The sequence below is a fragment of the Babylonia areolata genome, chromosome 11, assembly GCF_041734735.1.
Source record: "Babylonia areolata isolate BAREFJ2019XMU chromosome 11, ASM4173473v1, whole genome shotgun sequence".
Lineage (NCBI taxonomy): Eukaryota > Metazoa > Mollusca > Gastropoda > Neogastropoda > Buccinidae > Babylonia > Babylonia areolata.
In genome coordinates this window covers 23830459-23849816 of record NC_134886.1, presented here as the reverse complement: position 1 = coordinate 23849816, position 19358 = coordinate 23830459, and the positions used below count along the sequence as shown (strand labels likewise).

General features: G+C 43.5%; 2 protein-coding genes across 2 annotated transcripts in view; both read left to right on the top strand.

Moving 5' to 3' along the window:
- The window catches only part of LOC143287182 (prolyl 4-hydroxylase subunit alpha-1-like), a 53613-nt gene extending 39515 nt beyond the window's left edge, over positions 1-14098 (top strand). The window contains exons 4-10 of the mRNA XM_076595125.1: positions 2556-2695; positions 6983-7161; positions 7830-7997; positions 8460-8511; positions 10148-10290; positions 10794-10961; positions 14030-14098. Coding sequence (XP_076451240.1) covers positions 2556-2695; positions 6983-7161; positions 7830-7997; positions 8460-8511; positions 10148-10290; positions 10794-10961; positions 14030-14098 — 919 coding nt within the window. The remainder of the gene's footprint in view (positions 1-2555; positions 2696-6982; positions 7162-7829; positions 7998-8459; positions 8512-10147; positions 10291-10793; positions 10962-14029) is intronic.
- A 1304-nt stretch (positions 14099-15402) lies between these two features.
- LOC143287181 (prolyl 4-hydroxylase subunit alpha-3-like) overlaps positions 15403-19358 on the top strand; it is a 6101-nt gene continuing 2145 nt past the window's right edge. The window contains exons 1-3 of the mRNA XM_076595124.1: positions 15403-15643; positions 16269-16322; positions 18016-18078. Of these exons, the coding sequence (XP_076451239.1) occupies positions 15545-15643; positions 16269-16322; positions 18016-18078 (216 nt within the window). The 5' untranslated portion in view covers positions 15403-15544. The remainder of the gene's footprint in view (positions 15644-16268; positions 16323-18015; positions 18079-19358) is intronic.

Sequence of the window (19358 nt, the reverse complement as noted above, 5' to 3'; positions counted from 1 at the left end):
TTGACATTTTCTCTGCAAATACTTTGTCAGTTGACACCAAATTAGGCATAAAAATAGGAAAAATTCAGTTCTTTCCAGTCATCTTGTTTAAAACAATATTGCACCTTTGGGATAGGCACAAAACAAAACAAAAATGAAGCCTAATTATATGCAAACTGCATTTACTGTTATATTTATATTTTTTGTATTCTCTAAACTTGGCACTTTGATCTGATATTCTGACCCAACAGCAAGAGCAGTCATTATTATCATTTTTTGTTCAAACAGGAACTTCTTTTGCTAAGCATGGAAGTTTTATTTATTTTGCAAAAAATAATGCTAGGGGACTTAATTTGCTTTAAACTGATCTTTCTCATCTAAAACATTACATTTTGAAATTATACAGAACACATTTTAACGATTAGATTTTTTTTAAAGTGTATCACAAGTGAGTCTTGAAGGCCTTGCCTCTCTTGTCTTGTTTGTTTGTCTGTCTGTCTGTCTTGCTGTGTTTGTTTTACTTTTCGTTGAAAGCATTGAAGGAGTGTCTTTTCTTTGTGTTAGACATTGATCAGAAAAGCAAAAGGATACAGCATTGAAGGACTGTCTTTTCTTCATGGTACAAATTGATCAGAAAAGGAAAAGGTATCAGAACGTTGAAGGACTGTCTTTTCTTCATGGTACAAATTGATCAGAAAAACAAAAGGTATCAGAACGTTGTGACCTTTGTTGTCATTGTTATTTATGTTTTGTTTGGGGAATTACTAAATGTTTATATTTGTCGTTGTTTGTAGTATCACATCCCCCACTCCCCTCCCTTTAACAAAGATCATCAGTTTTCTACCCCTTTGTCTGTTAGGGAGGGGGGGGGGGAGTGTTTCAAATTATAAATTGTCGGACGCAATAGCCGAGTGGTTAAAGCGTTGAACTTTCAATCTCAGGGTCCTGGGTTCGAATCTCGGTAATGGCGCCTGGTGGGTGAAGGGTGGAGATTGTTCCGATCCCCCAGGTCAGCATACTATGTGCAGACCTGCTTGTGTCTGAACCCTCTTCGTGTGTTTACGTAAGCAGAAGATCAAATACGCACGTTAAAGATCCTGTAGTCGATGTCAGCGATCGGTGGGTCATGGAAACAAGAACATACTCAGCATGCACACCCCCGAAAACGGAGTATTGCTGCCTACATGGCGGGGTAAAAAGGGCCATACACGTAAAAGCCCACTCGTGTTCATGCGAGTGAAGGTAGGAGTTGCAGCCCATGAAGGCAAAAGAAGAAGAAATGATAAAACAATGTCCAGAACAAGCAGCTATAAACTGAGAAAAAAAAGGTCTGGTGATATACCACTCTACATCAAGTATGTGAATTATCAGCCTTCAAGTTGTTATTTCCCTTCTTTTTATCATGTCGTCAGTGACGTCACAGTATGTGAACTATCAGCCTTCAAGTTGTTATTTCCCTTCTTTTTATCATGTCGTCAGTGACGTCACAGTATGTGAATTATCAGCCTTCAAGTTATTTCCCTTCTTTTTATCATGTCGTCAGTGACGTCACAGTATGTGAATTATCAGCCTTCAAGTTGTTATTTCCCTTCTTTTTATCATGTTGTCAGTGACGTCACAGTATGTGAATTATCAGCCTTCAAGTTGTTATTTCCCTTCTTTTTATCATGTTGTCAGTGACGTCACAGTATGTGAATTATCAGCCTTCAAGTTGCTATTTCCCAGTTGTTATTTCCCTTCTTTTTATCATGTCGTCAGTGACGTCACAGTATGTGAATTATCAGCCTTCAAGTTGTTATTTCCCTTCTTTTTATCATGTCGTCAGTGACGTCACAGTGACCGTGTGTACTACTGGCCAGGGGTTCAAACAAACCAAGTTTTTTTTTTCCCTGACGCACTCTTTCCACTGTCAGTGTCTACGTTGTCGTGACTGAAATGACGTGATGATGGAGGAGGTGGCCAGGTCCAGTGGTAACAGTCACCGGATCATGTAGTGCAGAAGCCGTGTGTTTGTTTCAAAGATAGGTCGGGTCTAGCGTGACCGCCCTGTGAATTTTGTACAGGTGGACAATTTTTTTTCACTCTTTCGGCCATGAAGGTTTAGGACAGTCGGTGTTGGGATGATATTTCTCAGTGATGTTGCATCACTTCGCTAGGTACGATCCGATCTTGAAACATAATTCATGTATAGTTATTCGCCATAGTTTGCCTGTTTCAAAGTTACGAAATACATGTGGTATTTGTACATATGTGTGTAATTCCTGCCAATGAATACAAGATAAAAAAAATTCTTTTTAAAGAATGATGATAATACAATCACTGCAGTTCTCATTTATGTACATCAACCGAGACTTTGTCTGCGTTGAAGAAGAGAAGAAGAAGAGGAGAAAGAAGAAGATAATGATGGTGATGGTGATGATGACGATGACTACGACGACGACGATGGTTTAGGAGGAAAAAATTATGATGAAGATGAAGAAGGAGGAGGACGACGAAGAGAAGAAGAACCGATGCAACAACATGAAGGATTAGGAGGAGAAGAAAAGAAAGCTGAAAAGGACAGTTTCGCTGGGCAGGTTCCTGTGGGAGAGATCCAAAGCCTCACGGGCGACGCCTCCAGAGGAGCTGAGGAGGCAGGCAGAGCATCCCAACGGCGCCTACCTCCTCATCAAGATCTTCGTCTGGGACTGGCTGCACGTCTTTCTGGGCAACCCGCGTGAGTGCCCTCTGTGCTTCCCTCTCTGTCGGTGTGTCTGTCTGTGTGTCCCTGTTTGTTTGTTGGTGTGTCTGTCTGTGTGTTCCTGTTTGTTTGTTGGTGTGTCTGTCTGTGTGTCCCTGTTTGTTTGTTGGTGGGTCTGTCTGTGTGTTCGTGTTTGTTGGTGGGTCTGTCTGTGTGTCCCTGTTTGTTTGTTGGTGTGTCTGTCTGTGTGTCCCTGTTTGTTTGTCGGTGTGTCTGTCTGTGTGTTCCTGTTTGTTTGTTGGTGGGTCTGTCTGTGTGTCCCTGTTTGTTTGTTGGTGTGTCTGTCTGTGTGTCCCTGTTTGTTTGTTGGTGTGTCTGTCTGTGTGTCCCTGTTTGTTTGTTGGTGGGTCTGTCTGTGTGTCCCTGTTTGTTTGTCGGTGTGTCTGTCTGTGTGTCCCTGTTTGTCGGTGTGTCTGTCTGTGTTTATTGGTGTGTCTGTCTGTGTTTGTTTGTTTGTCTGTGTGTCTGTCTGTGTGTCCCTGTTTGTCGTGTGTCTGTACTGTCTGTGTGTCCCTGTTTGTCGTGTGTCTGTGTGTCCCTGTTTGTCGTGTGTCTGTGTGTCCCTGTTTGTCGGTGTGTCTGTCTGTGTTTATTGGTGTGTCTGTCTGTGTTTGTTTGTTTGTCTGTGTGTCTGTCTGTCTATGTTTGTTTGTCGGTGTGTCTGTCTGTGTCTGTTTGTCGGTGTGTTTGTACGTCCTTTGTTCGTCGGTGTGTTTGTGCTTCCGTGTTTATTGGTGTGTCTGTCTGTGTTTGTATGTTTGTCGATGTGTCTGCCTGTCTTTGTTGGTTGGTGTGTCTGTTTGTCTGTGTTTGCCAGTGTGTCTGTCTGTATTTGTTCATTTGTCTGCCTTTGTGTGTCTGTGTTTGTTTGATTGTGTGTGTGTGTGTCTGTGTTTGTCTGTCTGTCTATGTGTGTTTATTTGTGTGTCTGTCTGTCTGTCTCTTGTATGTGTGTTTGTCTGTCTGTGTATGTGTGTTTGTGTGTGGAAGGGTGGGTGAGAGGGGGGGGTTAGTTGCGGGGGTTTGCAAGAGCACTTCGCCTAACGTATGTTCCTACCTCGACGCTAATTCCACAGTCAAAAAACTGGAAGAGAAAATCAAGTACAAGAAGAACAATAACCTAATATAAAGGAGAAAGGGGAGCGATTAGGAAACGGGAAAACAAAGCCAAAAAACACGAAGACGATAGCAACCAGGAAAAAGAATGGACGAACTGTTTATGGAGGATGAAAATAGAAAATAAAAACCAGAGTCATGGGAAAGTGAGGTGTATAGAGTCATGGGAAAGTGAGGTGTATAGAGTCATGGTCATGGGAAAGTGAGGTGTATAGTCATGGGAAAGGGAGGTGTATAGTCATGAGAAAGTGAGGTGTATAGTGTCATGGGAAAGTGAGGTGTATAGAGTCATGGGAAAGTGAGGTGTATAGAGTCATGGTCATGGGAAAGTGAGGTGTATAGAGTCATGGGAAAGTGAGGTGTATAGAGTCATGGTCATGGGAAAGTGAGGTGTATAGAGTCATGGGAAAGTGAGGTGTATAGAGTCATGGGAAAGTGAGGTGTATAGTCTCATGGTCATGGGAAAGTTAGGTGTATAGTGTCATGGGAAAGTGAGGTGTATAGTGTCATGGTGTATAGTGTCATGGGAAAGTGAGGTGTACAGAGTCATGGGAAAGTGAGTTGTATAGAGTCGTGGTGTATAGTGTCATGGGAAAGTGAGTTGTATAGAGTCATGGGAAAGTGAGGTGTATAGTGTCATGGTCATGGGAAAGTGAGGTGTATAGTGTCATGGTCATGGGAAAGTGAGGTGTATAGTGTCATGGGAAAGTGAGTTGTATAGAGTCATGGGAAAGTTAGGTGTATAGTGTCATGGGAAAGTGAGGTTATAGAGTCATGGTCATGGGAAAGTGAGGTGTATAGAGTCATGGGAAAGTGAGGTGTATAGTGTCATGGGAAAGTGAGGTGTATATTGTCATGGTCATGGGAAAGTGAGGTGTATAGAGTCATGGGAAAATGAGGTGTATAGTGTCATGGGAAAGTGAGGTGTATAGAGTCATGGGAAAGTGAGGTGTATAGAGTCATGGTCATGGGAAAGTGAAGTGTATTGAGTCATGGGAAAGTGAGGTGTATAGAGTCATGGGAAAGTGAGGTGTATAGAGTCATGGGAAAGTGAGGTGTATAGTGTCATGGTCATGGGAAAGTGAGGTGTATAGTGTCATGGGAAAGTGAGGTGTATAGTGTCATGGTGTATAGTGTCATGGGAAAGTGAGGTGTATAGAGTCATGGGAAAGTGAGTTGTATAGAGTCATGGTGTATAGTGTCATGGGAAAGTGAGTTGTATAGAGTAATGGGAAAGTGAGGTGTATAGTGTCATGGTCATGGGAAAGTGAGGTGTATAGTGTCATGGTCATGGGAAAGTGAGGTGTATAGTGTCATGGTCATGGGAAAGTGAGGTGTATAGTGTCATGGGAAAGTGAGTTGTATAGAGTCATGGGAAAGTTAGGTGTATAGTGTCATGGGAAAGTGAGGTTATAGAGTCATGGTCATGGGAAAGTGAGGTGTATAGTGTCATGGGAAAGTGAGGTGTATATTGTCATGGTCATGGGAAAGTGAGGTGTATAGAGTCATGGGAAAATGAGGTGTATAGAATCATGGGAAAGTGGGGTGTATAGAGTCATGGGAAAGTTAGGTGTATAGTGTCATGGTGTATAGTGTCATGGGAAAGTTAGGTGTTTAGTGTCATGGGAAAGTGAGGTGTATAGTGTCATGGTGTATAGTGTCATGGGAAAGTGAGGTGTATAGAGTCATGGTCATGGGAAAGTGAGGTGTATAGTGCCATGGTCATGGGAAAGTGAGGTGTATAGTGTCATGGTCATGGGAAAGTGAGGTGTATAGTGCCATGGTCATGGGAAAGTGAGATGTATAGTTTCATGGGGAAGTGAGGTGTATAGAGTCATGGTGTATAGTGTCATGGGAAAGTGAGGTGTATAGGGTCATAGGTGTGTTTCAGTGTTTGATCATCAATATCAGTCACAGACTGCAAAGTGTGTTTCAGTGTTTGATCATCAGTATCAGTCATAGACTGCAAAGTGTGTTTCAGTGTTTGATCATCAATATCAGTCATAGACTCCAAAGTGTGTTTCAGTGTTTGATCATCAATATCAGTCATAGACCCCAAAGTGTGTTTCAGTGTTTGATCATCAATATCAGTCATAGACCCCAAAGTGTGTTTCAGTGTTTGATCATCAATGTCAGTCATAGACCCCAAATTGTGTTTCAGTGTTTGACCATCAATATCAGTCATAGACCCCAAAGTGTGTTTCAGTGTTTGATCATCAATATCAGTCATAGACTCCACAATGTGTTTCAGTGTTTGATCATCAATATCAGTCATAGACTGCAAAGTGTGTTTCAGTGTTTGATCATCAATATCAGTCACAGACTGCAAAGTGTGTTTCAGTGTTTGATCATCAATATCAGTCATAGACTGCAAAGTGTGTTTCAGTGTTTGATCATCAATATCAGTCATAGACTGCAAAGTGTGTTTCAGTGTTTGATCATCAGTATCAGTCATAGACTGCAAAGTGTGTTTCAGTGTTTGATCATCAGTATCAGTCATAGACTGCAAAGTGTGTTTCAGTGTTTGATCATCAGTATCAGTCACAGACTGCAAAGTGTGTTTCAGTGTTTGATCATCAATATCAGTCACAGACTGCAAAGTGTGTTTCAGTGTTTGATCATCAATATCAGTCATAGACTGCAAAGTGTGTTTCAGTGTTTGATCATCAATATCAGTCATAGACTGCAAAGTGTGTTTCAGTGTTTGATCATCAATATCAGTCAGACTCCAAAGTGTGTTTCAGTGTTTGATCATCAGTATCAGTCATAGACTGCAAAGTGTGTTTCAGTGTTTGATCATCAATATCAGTCATAGACTCCAAAGTGTGTTTCAGTGTTTGACCATCAATATCAGTCAGACTGCAAAGTGTGTTTCAGTGTTTGATCATCAATATCAGTCATAGACTGCAAAGTGTGTTTCAGTGTTTGACCATCAATATCAGTCATAGACCCCAAATTGTGTTTCAGTGTTTGTTCATCAATATCAGTCATAGACTCCAAAGTGTGTTTCAGTGTTTGATCATCAATATCAGTCATAGACCCCAAAGTGTGTTTCAGTGTTTGATCATCAATATCAGTCATAGACCCCAAAGTGTGTTTCAGTGTTTGATCATCAATATCAGTCATAGACCCCAAAGTGTGTTTCAGTGTTTGATCAGCACACAGCTGACCTCAGGCCCTCATTGCCCACCCATCGGGATTTTCACGGTGCCTGCTCCGCTCTCGTCCGCCTGCAACGGGTATATCGCTTACGGGTGGAAGACATGTATGCGGGCAATTATACCGGGTACCTTGGGCCCGCTTTGCAGCCTGAAGATGCCTATGAGGTAGGAGAGTTTGTGTGTGTGTGTGTGTGGTTTCCTTCCTTTTATTCGTCTTCCTTTTCCTTTTTTTTTTTTTTTGGTCGTGTCGTTGTTGATGGTTGTCATGGTGTTGTTCATCTTCATCTTCATCACCTTCTTCTTATTATCGTTCTTACTCTTCATCTTCTCTCTTCTTCTTCTTATCTATCTACCTATATATCTGTCTATATCCAAGATCCATGTCAAGAATTTTTATTGATTTATTGTGTTCAATAATATCGGCTTATATCACAGAATGACAGAGTTTCCAGTTGGGCCAAGAACAAAGTGGGGGCTGAATGATTTCACCACTGCAATGGGAATTCATTTACAGCTTGGTCTTTTGTGAAGGACTATGACCCTCAAAGTAGGAGGCAAGATCGCACTGGCTCTTGGTGCTGCAGCCTTGGGGGCGGGAGGGGTTGGGGTTGGGGGATTAGTTGGTGTTTAGGGGACCGCCCCAACCCTGATTCTCCTAAAGCCCTCTTGGCCGAGAGAGTGGGGATGTAACATGGGCAAGACACTCTCCACTGTAATCAAATTCTTGCCCATGTCATGGAGACAGTAGTTGCATCCTCTGCCATTCTAACGGACGGTCGAAGTGGGACACTACTGACTATCACACAGTAATGCCACAAGGTGTGCACTTTCAGATAGGGCGCCAGGCCTTCACGGACGGTTTCCTGTGGGAGAGCAGACAGTGGCTGCACCTGGCGGTCACAGAGATGGACAGCCAAGATGGCGGCAGCGGGGGAGGTAACCACGTCATAGTCAGCAAGAGAAGCGAGGCCTACGGATTACTGGGCAGAACCTACTTTTATGTGAGTGCTGTTGCCATTCAGGAGGTCTGATCGCGCGCGTGCATATGCATGTGTGTGTGTGTGTGGAGGGGGGGGAGGTTGGGTGTGTGTGTGTGTGTTGGCTGTCTGTGTGAGTGTGTGCATGCATATGTAGGTACATGTCTGTGTGTGTGAGAAAAAAAGAGAGAGAAAGAGAGGGGGGGGGGGGGGGTCAAACTCAGACTCAGACTCAATTGTGAAACCCGAAGTGTTTATGTGCGTGCTGTGGTTCTGGGTTTTGCATGATGTATCAACTGATTAGTGTCTATTAAAGCTGTTCATATTGTCATGATTGTTCACGCTGTTGATGCGCCTGCTCACGCATTCTCCGTTGTGTTGTTGCTGCTGTTCAGTTTGTATTTTTGTTGTTGTTGTTGTTGTTGTTGTTGCAGCGCTGCTGCAATAACTAAAGTGTCGAGTGGCCTTTTCTCTTTTTTCCCCCAGATGAATGACACAAGGACAGCTCAGGAGATCTACGACATTGGAATCCAGTTTGGTATAAAACAGAATTGATTTATTAATTGTTAGACAAACAGGTGTACAGACAGACAGATAGGTGGAGATTACTTTACATTACATTCTCTTTGGCATGCAATTGCGGTCTATAAACACACAGATTATCACATTGAAATATAGTTACACTACACTACACTACACTACACTACATCTGACAGAAAGCTATACCATAATGCATTGCATTATTTTATATTACATGTGGCAGAAAGCTATACTGCAATGCATTGCAAACTCTGTATCAAATTACATTAGCAGAAAGCTGTGCAGCATTGCATTACATTACATCTGGCAGAAAGGTATGTTACAATGCATTGCATTATTTGTATTACAATACACCTGGCAGAAAGCTATATTACATTACATTGCATTACTTTGTATCACATCTAGCAGAAAGCTGTATTGAAATGCATTGCATCATTTGTATTATATTACATCTGGCAGAACGCTATATTGCAATGTATTGCATTATTTGTATTATATTACATCTGGCAGAAAGCTATATTGCTATGTATTGCATTATTTGTGTTATATTACATCTGGCAGAACGCTATATTGCAATGCATTGCATTGTGTTATATTACATCTGGCAGAACGCTATATTGCAATGCATTGCATTGTGTTATATTACATCTGGCAGAAAGCTATATTGCTATGTATTGCATTATTTGTGTTATATTACATCTGGCAGAACGCTATATTGCAATGCAATGCATTATTTGTGTTATATTACATCTGGCAGAACGCTATATTGCAATGCAATGCATTATTTGTGTTATATTACATCTGGCAGAACGCTATATTGCAATGCATTGCATTATTTGTGTTATATTACATCTGGCAGAAAGATGTATTACAATGCATTGCATTACATTACATCTGGCAGAAAGGTATGTTACAATGCATTGCATTATTTGTGTTACAATACACCTGGCAGAAAGCTTTATTACAATGCATGGAATTACTTTGTATTACATTACATCTTGCAGAAAGATGTATTACAATGCATTGCATTACATTACATCTGGCAGACAGCTTTATTACAATGCATTGCATTGCATTACATCACATCACATCACATCACATCACATCACATTTACATCTGGTAGAAAGCTATAATATCACAATGCATTGCTTTGCATTACATCACATGACATTACATTTGGCAGAAAGCTATATCACAATGCATTACGTTACATCATATCACATCATATTGCATGACATGACATGACATGACATTACAATAGGCAGAAAGCTATATCACAGTGCATTACATTACATCACATCATATTACATGACATTAAATTACATCTGGCAGACAGCTATATTGCAGTGCATTACGTTACATCACATCTTATTACATTACATCTGGCAAACAGCTATATTACAATGCGTTACATTACTTTACATCACATCATATTACATGACATTACATCTGGCAGACAGCTATATTACAATGCATCACATCACATCACATCACATCACATCACACCACACCACACCACACTGCACCACACCACACCACATCACATCACACCACATCACACAACACCACACCACATCACACCACACCACACTGCATTACACCACACCACACCACACCACACCACATCTGACAGAAAGCAGGGCAGCCGACCTGGACCAGTTAGGACGGGAGCTGTCGGCAAGCAGTGCAGGGACAGAGTCTGTGTACCTGACACAGGACACCACCTGGGACCTGGCCATTGCTGACCTGTGTGCCTGGGACAGGGACCACACCGTGGTATGTTTGTGTGGGTGGGTGGGTGGGGGTGGGGGGTGGGTAGGAGTGTGTGTGTGTGTGTTTGCCTGGGGGGGTTGTATCGGTGGATGTGTGTGTGTGTGTGTGTGTGTGTGTGTGTGTGTTTGTGTGTGTTTGTGTGTATGTGTGTGTGTGAGTGTGTTTGCCTGGGGGATTGTATCGGTGGATGGGTGGGGGGTGAGTGTGTGTGTGTGTGTGTGTGTGTGTGTGTGTGTGTGTGTGTGTAACTTTGTTCAGATAACACCGAAGCTTCCAACTTTGTTGATGGCTTACATGAACATGAACATGGCGTTTTTACTCTGATGTTGATAATTAACAAGTTGTGCCGATCAGTACTGAATTGATTCCGATCTAATTAGATAGACAACAGATTTGTGCAGTTGAACGTTTTTGTCCGATAGTGGCAGTGGTTCACAGTTCAACAAACATGCAACAAAATTACTGATTTTCCACCTTTTTTGTTGGGGGTTGACGTTTTTTTTCAGGAGTCACTGAAGCCTGACCATGTCTGCCGCTGCAGGAGAACTTTCTCCTCCATCCCCTATGTATGTTACAAGGAGGAAATTCTCTCCATCTCCCCCTTTGTCTCCCTCTTTCATGACGCCATTTCCGACTCCGAAATCGAGGCTCTGACGGAGTTCGTCAAAGGCAAGGTCAGTTCTGTGTCAGAGTTTCAGTTTCAGTTTCAGTAGCTCAAGGAGGCGTCACTGCGTTCGGACAAATCCATATACGCTACACCACATCTGCCAAGCAGATGCCTGACCAGCAGTGTAACCCAACGCGCTTAGTCAGGCCTTGAGGAGAAAAAAAAAAGGTGAATAAATAATAGATAAGCTTACACAAATAAATAAATAAATAATAACTAAAATGTAAAAAAAAAAAGAAAAAAGAAAAAAAAAAGAGTTGTTCTCATGATATGACTAATTCAGGTTTGCTTCAAACAATTTTTCATTCGGGAAAAAAAAAAACCATCCATAAGCATGGAAGCACAAAAACCATGGGAGGAACACATCATGGGAAAGACTGATTCAGGTTTCAGTGAAGAAACAGAAAACTGAACAGTATGGGCGCTTCTCACGATCTGCTAGCAGGGCTTGACAAATGGCAGTCCTGCAAGGAACAGTGCAAGGAAGGAGAAGGAGAGACAGACATGAAAAAAAGATGGGAGGGCAGTTTCCTAGAACAGACAGGCCTGAGACTGAGCGGCGCCCTGAGAGAGAGAGAGACAGGACACAGGGAGAACTGGTTACCAGGTCATCAGTGAGTGACGTCATGAGAGAGACAGAACACAGGGAGAACTGGTTACCAGGTCATCAGTGAGTGACGTCATGAGAGAGAGACATGGAGAAACAGGGAGAACTGGTTACCAGGTCATCAGTGAGTGACGTCAGGAGAGAGACAGGACACAGGGAGAACTGGTTACCAGGTCATCAGTGAGTGACGTCATGAGAGAGACAGGACACAGGGAGAACTGGTTACCAGGTCATCAGTGAGTGACGTCAGGAGAGATACAGGACACACGGAGAACTGGTTACCAGGTCATCAGTGAGTGACGACATGAGAGAGACAGAACACAGGGAGAACTGGTTACCAGGTCATCAGTGAGTGACGTCATGAGAGACACAGGGAGAAACTGGGAGAACTGGTTACCAGGTCATCAGTGAGTGACGTCAGGAGAGAGACAGGACACATGGAGAACTGGTTACCAGGTCATCAGTGAGTGACGACATGAGAGAGACAGAACACAGGGAGAACTGGTTACCAGGTCATCAGTGAGTGACGTCATGAGAGAGACAGGGAGAAACAGGGAGAACTGGTTACCAGGTCATCAGTGAGTGACGTCATGAGAGAGACAGGACACATGGAGAACTGGTTACCAGTTCATCAGTGAGTGACGTTATGAGAGAGACAGAACACAGGGAGAACTGGTTACCAGGTCATCAGTGAGTGACGTCATGAGAGAGACATGGAGAAACAGGGAGAACTGGTTACCAGGTCATCAGTGAGTGACGTCATGAGAGAGAAAGAGACAGGACACAGGGAGAACTGGTTACCAGGTCATCAGTGAGTGACGTCATGAGAGAAACAGGGAGAACTGGTTACCAGGTCATCAGTGAGTGACGTTATGAGAGAGAGAGAGAGAGAGAGACAGGACACAGGGAGAACTGGTTACCAGGTCATCAGTGAGTGACGTCAGGCGAGAGACAGGACACAGGGAGAACTGGTTACCAGGTCATCAGTGAGTGACGTCATGAGAGAGACAGAACACAGGGAGAACTGGTTACCAGGTCATCAGTGAGTGACGTCACGAGAGACAGGGAGAAACAGGGAGAACTGGTTACCAGGTCATCAGTGAGTGACGTCATGAGAGAAACAGGGAGAACTGGTTACCAGGTCATCAGTGGTGCCCCAACAGTCGGAGACAACGGGACAGAAAGAAGCAGAAGGGGTTTTGTGTGATTGTCAGATGATAAAAAAAAAAAAAAAGTAGGGTGCGTCCCGACTCCGCCATCGCAAGACCAGAAGAAGAAGAAGAAGGAATCCGTTCCAGTCAATCTGACTTGCTGTCGACTCCAGGTTTAGGTGTTGTGGGTTTTTTTTGGGTTTTTTTGTTGTTGTTTTTTTGTTGTTGTTTTTACAGCTTTCCTAACTCTCCCTATGTCCCTTTCTCTGTCTGTCTGCCTTTCTCTTTGTCTCTCTCTCTCTGTCCCTTTCTCTGTCTGTCTGTTTGTCTCTCTCTCTCTGTCCCTTTCTGTCTGTCTGTCTCTCTCTGTCCCTTTCTCTGTCTGTCTGTCTCTCTCTCTGTCCCTTTCTCTGCTTGTCTGTCTGTCTCTGTGTCTCTCTCTCTGTCCCTTTCTCTGTCTGTTTCTTTGTCTCTCCCTCTGTCCCTTTCTCTGTCTGTCTCTTTGTCTCTCTCTCTGTCCCTTTCTCTGTCTGTCTCTTTGTCTCTCTCTCTGTCCCTTTCTCTGTCTGTCTCTTTGTCTCTCTCTCTGTCCCTTTCTCTGTCTGTCTCTTTGTCTCTCTCTCTCTGTCCCTTTCTCTGTCTGTCTCTGTCTCTTTGTCTCTCTCTCTCTGTCCCTTTCTCTGTCTGTCTGTCTGTCTCTCTCTGTCCCTTTCTCTGTCTGTCTGTCTGTCTCTTTGTCTCTCTCTCTCTCTCTCTCTGTCCCTTTCTGTCTGTCTGTCTCTCTCTCTCTGTGTCCCTTTCTCTGTCTGTCTGTCTCTCTCTCTCTGTCCCTTTCTCTGTCTGTCTCTTTGTCTTTCTCTCTGTGTCCCTTTCTGTCTGTCTGTCTCTGTCTCTTTGTCTGTCTCTGTCTGTCTCTTTCTCTCTCTCTCTGTCTCTTTGTCTCTGTTTGTCTCTCTCTCTCTCTCTCTCTCTCTCTCTCTCTCTCTCTCTCTGTCCCTTTCTCTGTCTGTATCTTTGTCTCTCTATGTCTGTCTCTTTGTCTCTCTGTCTGTCTGTCTCTGTCTCTTTGTCTCTCTGTCCATTTCTCTGTCTGTCTCTGTCTGTTTGCCTCTGTCTCTGTTCTCTCTTTCTCTGTATGTATTTTCTTGCTGTTGGTGTGTCTGTTTCTGTTACCTTTGTCTGAGACGTTCTTTCCTTCTGTTTTTTTTTTTTTCCTTTCCATTTTGACTTTCTGGTTTTTGTGCAGCTTTTCCATACGGCAGTCAGTCAGGGCTGTGGTCTGTTATTCTGCGCCATGTTTTCTGTTGGCTTCCACAGATGGCCCGTGGCTTGGTCGGGAAAGGACACAATGCTTCCACAGCCTATTTCAGAACCAGTGATTTGTAAGTGTGTGTGTGTGTGTGTGTGTGTCTGTGGTGTATGTGTGTATGAATATGTGTGTGTCTGTACGTGTGTATGTGGAGTATATGTGTTTGTGTATGTGTGTGTATGAGTGTATGTATATATGTGTGTTTTTGTGTGTGTGTGTGTGTGTGCGTGCGCGCGCACGCACGTGTGTATTTGTGTATGTGTGTGTGTGTGCTGTCTGTCTGTCTGTCTGTCTGCATACGAGTTTCTGTGTATGTGTGTGCGTTGTGCAATCTGTAAGAAGTCTGGGTGTGCGTGTGTGTGTATAAATGTGTGAGGAGGGTGGAGGGGGGGCACACACATGCGCGCGCGCGCGCGTGTGTGTGTGTGTTCCTGCGTGCTTTGTATATAAAATATGTTTGTGCGTACGTACGTGGATGTGTGTGTGTATTTGTGTGTGCCCATGATGTCTCTGTATATCTGTGAAGTGTTGTAAGAGTAGGTGTCCATGTTTAACGTTTAAAGCACCGATGCTTGTGACAGAAGCGCACCAGCAGCAGCAGCACCGCAAAGGTCAATAGCCTGATAAATGAACAGCACCACTGTCACAGCAGTAGCAGCAGCGATGGTCACAACCAGCTGTTGTAGCAACAGTGGCGGTAACAGACGTAGAGATTCGGGGAGGATGAGGAGAAGAAAAAGCAGCAGCAGCAGCAGCAACAGCACAAGTAACAGCAGTAACAGCAGCAGCGAGAGACATGCTTGTATAAGCCGCAGGTACGTCGGGAGAAGCATCACTTCTGGTCATTGCATGAAGGCGTAAGTTGGCTTTAGAAAACAACAGCAGCAGCATTAGATGGGCCTATAGTAGTAGTAGTAGTAGTTGCAGTAGCAGCAGCAGTTGTGGAAGTAATAGTTTTTGCAGCAGCAGCAGCATCAGTAGTAGCCTTGTAGGCCAGTAGTTAAGGCGGCAGCAGCACTTGTAGTCACACTTGAAGTAAGGGTATGGTAACAGCTTCAGTGGTGGTGCTCTTTATATCAATGGTTCGATTCTTTTAGCTCATATTGTGAGCCTGTTGCATGGCATCGAATCGCATCGTAAACTCTCTCTCTCTCTCTGTGTGTGTGTGTGTGTGTGTGTGTGTGTGTGTGTGTGTAAAGTAGCCTATGTTGTAAGTAAGTTTAAAGGTTTCGGCAGATATCCTTGTAAGTGGTGTGAACTCGATAGGTTCTTATGCTCGGCATCATCATCACCGTCATCATCACCATCATCATCATCATCATCCTCACCCCGGCAATGTCAGTAGTGGCAGTCAGTATCAGTAGCAGAACGAGCGGCAAACGAGAAGCAAAACATTAATAATCGATATATTTCTCGCTGAATGCCACATCACGCTACGCAACGAACAAAGTAGAGGCGATGGCGTCATTAGCTTGACGTAAAAGTGGTGTCATGACGTCAGGGGCTGGATCTACGATGACGAAATGGAGACGGCACATAGCCTGGCGAGGAGGGTGAAAGGGATGACTGGTTTGGAGGTGGACCAGTCTCCCCCCGTTGGGCCCTGTTCTGAAGCTTTTCAGGTAGGTGTGTGTGCGTGGGGTCAGGGGGGCAGTGTCTACACACACACACACACACACACACACACATATATATATATATATATATATATATGTGTGTGTGTGTGTGTGTAGGGGCCTATGTGTGCGTGCGTGTGTGTAGGGGCCTATGTGTGTGTGTGTGTGTAGGGGCCTATGTGTGTGTGTGTGTGTGTGAGAATAGCAAAGTACAGGACAGAACTGAATAGTATACAACAGAATACAATAATCTAAGTTGTCATGAAACATTAATTAAGGTTCATGAGACACATATATAGAAAAAAAAAACCAAATAGTTATCGTCATACGACAGTACATCATTGAAACACAAATCTCCCCAGCTGGGATTGTACACCACTTATTATCATCAACTGGCTAGGAATATTATATGTGTTAACAGATTCGCGCGCGCGTGTGTGTATGTGTGTTTCATTCATTCATTCATTGATTCAGTTCATTCATTCATTCATTCATTCAATTCATTCATTCATTCATTCATTGAGCAGTCCTTTGTAGGTGTTTGTAATCAACCAGTTCCGTCACTCATTTCCTGGTCTACCTATCTAGCTTCACTGACCGTTGATTAAATCAGTGTCTGCTGTGTCTCCAGATCGTCAACTACGGACTAGGAGGTCACTACGACGTGCACATGGATCCATTTGACGTGAGGGTTCTTCACAGTCATTCATTTGCAATTGCGATCGCTTTCGTTCCGGATTCTTTGCCCTGAATTCTTCCTTTTCCATCCCTCAACACTGCCTTATGACGTAGCACTTACAGTACGTCCATTGTGACGTCACTGATGGCATCGTCAAAAGGGGGAGTGTGGGGGAGGGGGGGGGATACGTTTTGGAAGACTGAAAATTCACACATTTGATCTGGAGTGGTATACCTATATCTATAATAATAATAATAATAGTGGTATTTATATAGTGCTGAATCTTGTGCAGAGACAAATCAAAGCGATTTCACACCAGTCATTCACACGCATGCATAACTCTGAAACTGAAGAAACTGAAGACAAGGAAGAGGCAGGGAAGGGAGGCTATTTTGGGAAGAGGTGGGTTTTAAGGCCAGACTTGAAAGAGCTGAGTGTGGAGACCTGACGAAGCGAAGGAGGAAGTTCATTCCAAATGCAAGGTCCAGAGACGAAGAACGGCGTCCAACAGTGGAGTGTTTGAATCTGGGTATGCGTAAATAGACCATTTTCTCAGTTTTTGGCGAATGGTTCTTGATATTGATTGATGATTTGAAACATCTCTTTCAACTGTTTTTTTCTCCTGGCTGTCAAAGGGGTTTTAAAGGCTTGTCAATGAACATACTCCGTGTAATGTTATATCATATAATTAAGCATTTACATGACGGGTGTGGTTTGTGAATGAAATGGCGAAATGTGTTTGGGTGGTGAACTGTGGGCACAGTATTTTACATGGAGGAGAGTGTTGGGTGAACTGTGGGCACAGTATTTTACATGGAGGAGAGTGTTGGGTGGTGATCAGCACAGTATTTTACATGGAGGAGAGTGTTGGGTGGTGAACTGTCGGCACAGTATTTTACATGGAGGAGAGTGTTGGGTGGTGATCAGCACAGTATTTTACATGGAGGAGAGTGTTGGGTGGTGAACTGTCAGCACAGTATTTTACATGGAGGAGAGTGTTGGGTGAACTGTGGGCACAGTATTTTACATGGAGGAGAGTGTTGGGTGGTGAACTGTCAGCACAGTATTTTACATGGAGGAGAGTGTTGGGTGAACTGTCGGCACAGTATTTTACATGGAGGAGAGTGTTGGGTGATGAACTGTAAGCACAGTATTTCACATGGAGGAGAGCGCCGCGAACTAAAGTTAACAATGGAGAGTGATCATAACACTCAGACGCGCGAAATGTCTGAATGAAACGCGCGCACACACGCACGCACGCACGCGCGCACACACGCACACACACACACACACACACACACACATATATATATATATATATATATATATATATATATATATATATATATAGAGAGAGAGAGAGAAGGAGAGAGATTAATGATTAATGGTTAATGGTAATGATACTCTATGCTAATGATACTCTGGTTCATGATAATCTATGTCTTACGGACTGTGAATGAGTAAGTGTGTGTGTGTGTGTGTGTGTGTGTGTGTGACTGAAACCTGACTGAATGACACAGGAAACGAATGACGAGCGCCCACAGGCAGCTCTCAGTCGGCTCAACCCAGGTATACGGCCTGTTGTGCAAATGACTGTGTGTTCGTACAGCGCTCTGAGCTAGGTCTCTGAGCGAAGATAGGCAGAGGGCTGTATAAGTATCGGGCATATCAATACTCATCATCTTTCATCCTGTTTCAGAGCTGGGCGTTAGAAGATGGGGCAGGAGAGTATGGCGAGAGGTTGGCCACCTTTCTGATCTACGTGAGTAATCGGTGAATGGTGATCAGTGGAATGATACCCCTCTGTCTGTCTGTCTGTCTGTTGGCCAGTTTGGTTCTATGGCTCTCTGTCTCTTTCTCCCTCTCCTCTGCACCAGTCTGTCTGTCTGTCTGTCTCTGTCTCTTTTGTTTCTGCCCCCGCCCCTGTAATTATCTGTGTCTTTCCTTATCCCTCTCTCTGTCTGTATATCTGTTGTTGTTTTTTGGGGTTGTTTTTTTTTGTTTGTTTGTTTTCAACAAACTTTTTGATTCAAAGTTAATATCATGATAGACATGCATTCTCTCTCTGTGTCTGTATATCTTTGTTTTGATATATATATATCTGTTTAAACAAACTTTTTGATTTAAAGTTTATATTATAATAGACATGCATACATTTTTTAATGATGGAGTTGGGGGTGGAGGGGGGCACCGGGGGTAGGGGGAGAAAAAAAGCAAGTGGGTAGAATTTAGATTTGGGTAATAAAAAAAGAAACGAAACAAGACAAGAGAAAGAAACAATAAACAAAGGACACAGACGAAATGCGGCCAACAGTCAGTCAAACAAAAAGACGGAATGCGGGCAACAGTCAGTCAAACAAAAAGACGGAATGCGGGCAACAGTCAGTCAAACAAAAAGACGAAATGCGGGCAACAGTCAGTCAAACAAAAAGACGGAATGCGGGCAACAGTCAGTCAAACAAAAAGACGGAATGCGGGCAACAGTCAGTCAAACAAAAAGACGAAATGCGGGCAACAGTCAGTCAAACAATAAGACGAAATGCGGGCAAGAGTGTGTCAAACAAAAAGACGAAATGCGGGCAAGAGTCAATCAAACAAAAAGACGAAATGCGGGCAACAGTCTGTCAAACAACAAGACGAAGTGCGGGCAACAGTCAGTCAAACAAAAACAAACACACAAACGCTGGATGCAGTTGGAGTATAAACAGCCTTGCACTGAGATGCAAGATACAAAATATACCTATAGTTGCAGAATCTCTAGATAATGTGTATTCTTTACTTTGATTTGTATTTCATAAACAGGGTTTGGTGTGAAAAAGTCGCCCACTCTCCTCTGGGTGTGTGTGCGTGCGTGTGTGTGCGCGTGTGTGTGTGTGTGTTTCTCTCTGTCTCTCATTCTTTCTCTGACTCTTTCTTTCTTTCTGTCTGTCTGTCTCTTTCTCTTATATGCCTCCATCTGTCTCTCTGTGTGTCTGTCTCTATTTGTCTCTGTCTCTCCCTCTCTCTCTGTATCTCTCTCTCTCTCTCTCTCTCTCTCTCTTT